At 36.4% G+C, this 8,207-nt stretch overlaps 1 protein-coding gene across 2 annotated transcripts in view; it reads right to left on the minus strand.

Moving 5' to 3' along the window:
- The window catches only part of rnf13 (ring finger protein 13), a 50,950-nt gene extending 44,391 nt beyond the window's left edge, over positions 1-6,559 (minus strand). The window contains exons 1-3 of one of the 2 annotated variants that reach the window (XM_038291742.1): positions 6,306-6,559; positions 3,742-3,952; positions 3,511-3,591 (exon numbers count right to left, since the gene is read on the minus strand). In XM_038291742.1, coding sequence (XP_038147670.1) covers positions 3,511-3,591; positions 3,742-3,855 — 195 coding nt within the window. In that variant the 5' untranslated portion in view covers positions 3,856-3,952; positions 6,306-6,559. The remainder of the gene's footprint in view (positions 1-3,510; positions 3,592-3,741; positions 3,953-6,305) is intronic. The other variant, XM_038291741.1, reaches the window with a different exon arrangement.
- Positions 6,560-8,207: the final 1,648 nt, after the last annotated feature.

Raw genomic sequence — 8,207 nt, forward strand, 5'->3', positions numbered from 1 at the left:
GACAAATACCAGTAGCAGATGAGGGGAGTCCTTCTGAGACACCTGAGGAGTAAATTTGCACAAATTAAACCATAAGGTCTCCTTTAAAACCCGAAATGGGGCCAAAGGCTAAGGTAAGAAAATCAATAAAGCACAGAGATTAGATGCAAATTAAAAAGCAAAATGGAAGATGGGGAGACTAATCCTGTTCTTATATAATACTAATATCCTTCAGCTAAGTGCACTGACTGTATTATTATCCTTTTCTTTTTTTTCTGGATTGAGGCGACTTTGCATACAAATGTTCCTGCTCTGAAAAAAGCCACTATATGGTTTATGCCATCCACTATATACAATTATACTGACCCATTTAGGCGGTCTATATGTGCAAGATACAAGCTTATTGTATCTTGGCCTAATCTGGCCAGTCAGACATCAAATAAGACAATGTTCAAGCAGTCAGAGAAAGCAGCTCTCTTAAGAGAGCCTGGTTAGTCTGACCAGCGGCGCCTACAGAAATGTTTCACAATGCAGGTGAAGTGTCTTGCCCAAGGACACAACGACAATGAAAGTCGGAGTCGGGGCCTGAACCGTCAATCCTTCGATTTCAAGGCAAACTCCTACATCCAACGCCACTGTCGCCCCTTTGTTACAATATATTTCAATACCTGCCATGATGCTTTCATCATCACAATCTTAATCTAATTTTCTCAATTCTCATAACCTTGTTATACAACTAAGATTTTCTAATTCCACCGTATATATTTAAGATTCATTTAAGTCAGCTGTATGTCTCTATATGTGTAGCATCTTATCTACAAAGGAGATTCCTCAAAAGTCTAAACTCCTCCCTGAGAATAAACCTTTTTACGATTAGTTTTCTTATTGAATCTGTATTTATAATCCCTTTTGTTCATGTATCTATTTCCTGTTCTACATAAGTGTACACTTGTACTTAAACATAAGACATCATCTCATGTTGAAATGTGAAATTATACCTTGGTGTCATTTCCAAAATGATTGGTTTCTACTCTCAAGCGTGTAAACACGATAAACACAAACTACAAGCTACGATTGTCCAAACAAACCCGTCCAAACAATAACAAACACAAAACATGGCATTACATATTTCTCCATCAGCTCTTCTGGAAGACTGAAAAGCCTTTTTGTGCAACATCAACAAGTTCTTGCCTGTGGGAAAGAACTACAATGGCCAGCTTATATGGCAGACATGAATCATCCTCTCTGTTTGGGAGCTTTGTGGATCACCTTCTGTGAGGGCTGCTAATTATGGCACAAAAAGAGAGATCTAAGCAACAACAAAGCATCATCACTTTAAAATGAATTCTTTATTGAAGCTTTGTTAAAGAAGAGTGGAATATTTCTAGACTTTTCCTGAAGACTAAGGAATAAAGCTGCAACTAAGATTAGTTGCTAATCGATTAAAAATCTGATAGCAAATGTGCCTTAAAGATGATTTTAAACACAGTGTAAACAAAGTGAAGCTAAAATTATGCCAGTTTTAGGAGTTATGGGTAGAAAATAAACACAGAATTTTGTTTTTTCCATCTTAAATGCCAAAATGCCTATTTATCATTTGACTTTGACATAATTAGTGCTCTACACTGCATAAACCATCTAGAATTAAGTAAAAAATATTCTTAAATTGAGTGTATTTACCCTTAAAGGTGGGGTATGTGATGTTTTCTGGAGCATGTTTTTACCATACTGATTGAAAACCTCCTCACGAGCCCATTGCGCCAACTGAGATAGAATGTTTGGAAAAAAAACGAAATCTTTTAGTCCAGTGTAGAGGGCGTAGTCAGAGGAAAACGCAAACCAATAGAAGTAACTATCATCCCTACTTCTACTGGTTTCTGGCACGCCCATCAACCGTCAGCTCTGAGCTCTCCCCACCCCTCCCCCCTGCGCGTTCACAGACTCGTGACACCCCCCCCCCCCCCCCCCCAAGTGCCGCTGAAGGGAGGACCTGTTCGAATTTACAGACAGAACTCTTGTGGTCTCCTTATTTTCAAGGACTTCGAAGGGTCCAGTCTAGGTAGACCGCGTCCTTGGAGGATGCAGCCCAGGTTTTTGAACAGAGCCTCTGATTAAGAACAGGGCTGCCTGCACTGACGCGGCTCAGGGATTACGTCACACGGAGCGTCGTGCGCAGTGAAATCAGGACATTTCCTCACTTTCTAAAAAAAAACCCGGGACGCCCGGGACAGGACGTGAAATACGGATATGTCCCGGGAAATACGGACGTTTGGTCACCCTAATCAATACTTCTTGAAATGACAACCGTGACAACTTGTTTACGACCATATTGAATTGTTCAACACTCTTACCGTACTAGGAGAAGAAGACGCCATCATGGAAGTTAGCCTGTTATGTTGTGGTTAGCTAGTAATAGACATGAGCTTCTCGCCTCATCCCGAGTCACGTGCACTCGCGAGGTCTCGGCCTGTTTCTTTCTCGTTCTCGGGAACATCCGAACATTCTCGACTGACAGCAGGCGCGTTCATGTAATTTGGAGGCGTGGTTTCGTGGGGTGGGCTGAAGGTGTGTATTTTCAAAAATGTAGCTGGCAGGAACCGTTTATCCAGGATCATATACCCCACCTTTAATTTTAGCAGATAAGATGATTTGCCAATGGATTGAGTATTTGTACTCCTAAAAACAAGATAATTAGATAATATGCACTTGAAATAAGACAAAGCAATAGTCTTTTTCTCATAATAAATGTAAATTGTCTTGTTCCATTGGCAAATCTTCTCAATTACCTCCTTAATTCAAGAAAAATGCACTTAATTTAAGCAAAAATGACTCATTTAGATTTCCATTTTTTGCAGTGTAAGTGAGTTTGCTCTAAGTTATGTGTTAGTCTCTATGCTCTAGTTAGCAACCAATCAGTATCTAAATTAGGTGCAGATAATTTCAACAATTGAGTAATCATAATTAATCTGACAGCTTAAGCTCTACTATATATGGATATTAACATTAAAGTTGACTTCAGAAACACAAATTTTTTATCATATGGAGTTCTTTTGTTGAATCTTGAGTGTTGTGGTAAATATCGGCCAACAAACCATCAATGCGGGAGGCTGCCATAAAAATAGAAATTGGCAAAATTCTAGTTGTGGGTTCTGTTGTTTTTCTTTTTGAAACTTTCTGGAGGTTTGAAAACAAAGGAGCGTCTGTCAGAACCTGTTTCAGAATAACAGGTAAAGCTCAGGAAGATAAGAACAAAAATATTGAAAATGAGCCTTTAGTGAGTGTGAATGTGTGCATTCACAAGTTTCATCAGATCAAACTAAAGACATCGTTTTTTAAGAAACTAATTTTTATCCATGGATTAAGAATAGATGGATGGATTAAGAAATACAGTCTGGACATATTCTGTCAGTTCCCCTTCTTTTACACACATCCAGAGCTGGAAAATAGTCAAATAAATTAATTTGGAGTAACAGCTGCTATAGTAATATTTTTTTTCCAGAATCCCTGATGTCTAGAACCTCAGAAACTCACCTTTAGTCCATCGCTGGGGAGCCGGTAGCCAAACCGTGCAGGCATGTCCTCAAAGGTTTCTGTTTTGTTATCAAATGAGTACTGAAATAAATTCAAACACAAAAATCAGAAAATAAACAGAAGCACATCTCAAGGACGATCTAAAGCTCTGAACAAAACAGAACAATTCCTTCTTGTCTGTTAAAAACCATCCATTTGTGTGGGTTTTTTTTTTTTTATATGCCTACTCACAGCAGCGATATCGGCCTCCACAGGCAGCAGGTTGAGGAAGGCGAAGAGCTGCACGGTGAAGATGGTGTAAATCTGGGTGGCGGACAGCATCAGCATTCCCAGAGACAGCAGCATTTTGGCATCACGTTACAATCACCGTCTTCTACGCCGCTCATGAACATACAGAGCCGGAAAGACCCCACACACTGTCCTGCAGTGGGACTAATCACACCTAAAACAAAGACAGAAAAAAAAGAATTTTTTCTTTGATGAGATTATTTCAAGTTTTTAACATAAAGTCTACATCAAGGTAAACTTCCAGGTGTGAAAAAACAAAGCTAATTTTTCGGAAAAAATAAATCACTTAATGGTAAAATGGGGCAATCGGCTTTTGGGATTAACGGGACAAAAAATATAAGAAGAGTAAAACAAATAATAATTTATTTTTTTTTATAAAGTCAAAATGGTCAATCTAATCCAGGATTTTTACCTCCAAAAGTTATGTTCACAAAGAGAGTTGCTGCTGCAGCTTCCTGTTTGGCTGCATCAGGTGAAAAGAGTGCAACTCAAAGGGCGGCTATCAAAAACCATGGCATTCCAAGAGAAGTCCATCTATTCATTTACTATAAAGTTTTATGGGCACACAGTGAATCAAAACTGCAAGGAAAACATGTTGAAAGCTAAATATAAAAAATGAGGCACATTAAAGCAGAAAACATCATAAGTAGAATGCAAGCAAGCAAAGAAGAAGTGTGAGACATTCTTTAAGCTAGTTGTATTTATTTATATGCATTTTATACTTTTTGCCATATGTACATCAAAGCAAAATGTTTGCACAGGTTGAATCTAACTGCAGCCGTTAAGTCTTTAATACCTCTAACAGGAAAATCAAACTACTGCCAACAATTGAAAATGTCATTACAAACTGAATATATATTTTTATTGCCCCAAATGTTGAATCCTATTTTGCTTTTTATGAAATGAGGTTTGAATAATAACAGTGAAAAGATGGATGGTTAGTAGCAGGTGCGACACAGTGATCTGCTCAAATCGCTCGATATATTTAATCCAGCCGCTGATTAAAAATCAGGTTTTTATTTAGAATCACAGGTTTAAAACAAGCTTTGATGATGTTAAATAGAAAATGCTTGATATTTTCTTTATCCATCCATTTTTCTTCACGCTTATCCCAAACGGGGTCAGCTGCTCAATGGGGCAGTGGGTAGCACTGCTGCCTTTTAGCAAGAAGTTTCTGGGTTTGATTCCCAGCCTGGGGTCTTTCTGCATGGAGTTTGCATGTTCTCCTCCCACAGTCCAAAAACATGACTGTTAGGTCAGCTGGCTTCTCTAAATTCTCCTTAGGTGTGAGTGTGTGCGTGTGAATGGTTGGTTGTCTCTGTGTTGCCCTGCGATGGACTGGCAACCTGTCCAAGGTGGACCCCGCCTCTCGCCTGTAGACAGCTGGATATTTTCTTTATTTACCTTGTAAAGTTATATATATATAAATATATTTTTAAAGCCAGGTTATATGAATTGATTTCACCTATCAGCAACTGTTTTTCATCACAAAGTTGTTTAATCACTGCTGCTTACCTTATCAAGGCTGCACTTTAAAAAATAGTCCAGAGAGCTGTTCTTAACCAAATGTCTTTTTGTTTACACTTGTGTGTACAAAATAAAAGCGGTCTAAAGTCTAACTGTTTAATGAGCTTTTGCAAAGGCTAATATTCCAGGGATTTTACCAGTGAAAAAAATCCAACCTAACAATAACAAACATGACTTTTTACATGAAATAAAGGACTATAACAGATCATTGAACTAACATGATATGACCTTTAAATATGCATCACATTTTTCATTTAGGTAATCATCTGCAGGATCTTCAGATGTTAGAACTTTACCCAAGATCCAATGTAAACTGAGAAACATCTAAATATGAAATTCTGTAAATAAATTTCAACCTATACACGATCATCCATTTTTCTTTTCTTTTCTTTTGATGCTGAAAACATTCACATAAATATAGCTCACTGATGTTTAACTCTTTATTATGAACTAAAACAGTTTTAAAATTTGTTATGATTCATAAATAGAATAATTTCTAAAGTAGTTTGCAAATCAACCTGTTTCAAAACAGCCAATATTGGCTGTTTTGAAACAGATTGATTTGCAAACTACTTGTGAAATTATTCTTTTTATGCATCATAAGCAATAATAGCTATAATGGGAGAACAACATGTTTCATATGAGGAGGGGTCAGATGATGACTAAACATCAAGTGACAGTGATCACATTTTCTAAAGAAACGAAATGACATCATAATTACATGGTTATTAAATGCGAGGGATAAACTACTAACGACAAAACATTCAACACGATCAGAAAGAAAGTCTCAGCTACCGTCAAACTAAACCAACATTCAATAAAAAAATGCAGCAGCGTAATGCTACTAAAACCGTTAGAATGACGTGTTAACGTTAAGGACAAAGCGTTGCTGAAAAAATATGAAAGCGGATTCCATTAAAATGTTTCCGTTAGAGACCAAAACAGAGGAAATTAGCATGAGGCTAACACAGGCAGCTAACCTGGGTGTTTACCTCTCCTGCTTCTGCTCGCAGCTTTGCCTTTTTTCCCCGGTAGCTACCAGTTGTCAGCGACATTACTCTCCTTTACTGCGCATCGCCAAAAGAAATGAACCCAAAAATATTGACGGCGGATATTATTCATCCCGTTCGGACGAGGAGTCGATGAACATGACCATAAACGTTACAATTTAATCACCATCGATGGCTTCTTCTTGCTTCTCATGTGAGAGCACTAACTTCCGCCCCCTGCAGCGATCCTACATCAGCTCGTGATTGGACCAAAGACCTGTCAATCATCCTATACCGGAAAGGCCTCTGGATATAAATAGATCCACGTGACAGGCTAAACAGCCAATTGCCTTTACAGTCTGTTGGACTGTGGATTAGCTGTCAGCAGAATAGATTGGTCAAAAGGCCTAATATTTTTACATGTTACATGCAATGGATATTTTTCAAAAATTCATTACTGTTGAAATTTCCATAGCTGTATATTGGTTATTGCTACGGAAGAGGATTAGGGCCACTGGAAAAAAAAAAAAAAAAAAAAAGTTAACTGATTTTTAAATTTTATTTCAGTTTAGTATGAGAAAAAAGTCAGAATTCTGACTGAATTCTGACAATAAAAAAGTCAGACTTCTGAGATTAAAGTCAGAATTCTGAGAGAAAAAAAAGTCAGAAATATGAGATTAAAGTCAGAATTCTGAGAAAAAAAGACTTTTTCCCACACTAAACTGAAATAAAATTTAAAAATCAGCTAACTTTTTTTTTTTTTTTTTTTTTTTTCAGTGGCCCTAATCCTCTTCCGTATATTACCGAAGAGGATTAGGGCCACTGAATAATTTTTAAAAAGTAAACTGATTTTTTAATTTTATTTCCGTTTACTATGGTAAAAAAGAGATTAAAGTCAGAATTCTGAGATTTAAGTCAGAATCTAAAAACAATAAGGCGAGTCTACTTTTAAATAGATGCTAATCAGACATTTTATGTAGGGAATATAGTTTGCCAGCATAAATTTAAATGAATCCTAAATGACAGTTTGAACAAGTAATGTTATTACTCATTACTATCTTTAATGCAAAACACCAGTGGATAAATCTATGTGTGTGGTACAGACTTGAATAGTACTGCATGACTATCAGGATATATAATTTATTACACAAACAAATACTTTAATAGATATTTAAATATTTAATAATAACAGCATGATTTTAAAATATATTAAATAAATAAATACATTTAACAGTGTTTGTATTTTTATTTATAACATATAGATAAGATTTTATATTTTAATGTAGACACAGCTATTTACAACTTTAGTAGTTTGTAACGTATGTAATGATAACTTCAATGCAGAAATAACTTAAGATGTTTAATTCACCCTAGGTGAAGAGTATTCATAGTTAACATAGTTTATTTTTAAGATTAAACCTGGAATACCAGCAACTACTACAAGTTTAGGTGATTCACTTCGCAGTAATTCTCAAGAATATCATAGATTTTCTAAGAAATACGCAAATTCTTTCCTGGACTGTCTCTCCTGTTTACATTAAGACGCTTCTACTTTCTCTAAAAATGGGGGGGGGGGGGGGGGGGGGGGGAAATGCATTTTAACATGTATGGAGGAGGACCGGACCAAGGACCAACTCAGCTTCTAAACACAGCCCTTCCTCATTTGTATGATGAGGCAGAAATGCATACAGAAATGTAAAAACGACAGGCACAAATAAATAGCATTGAAGAAATATATAGGGTAAAAAAATACAAAGGAAGAATAAAATACACAAAAACATTATATCATGCACATAGATACTTAAAAAATAAGCAATAAATAGATTAAGTTGAAGATTATAAGGGACAATAAATAAATAGGTCATTATTACAAAGGTGAATAAATAAAGAAGC

This window comes from Cyprinodon tularosa, unplaced genomic scaffold (assembly GCF_016077235.1).
Source record: "Cyprinodon tularosa strain WSP-4 unplaced genomic scaffold, ASM1607723v1 ctg30, whole genome shotgun sequence".
NCBI classification, from domain to species: Eukaryota; Metazoa; Chordata; class Actinopteri; order Cyprinodontiformes; family Cyprinodontidae; genus Cyprinodon; species Cyprinodon tularosa.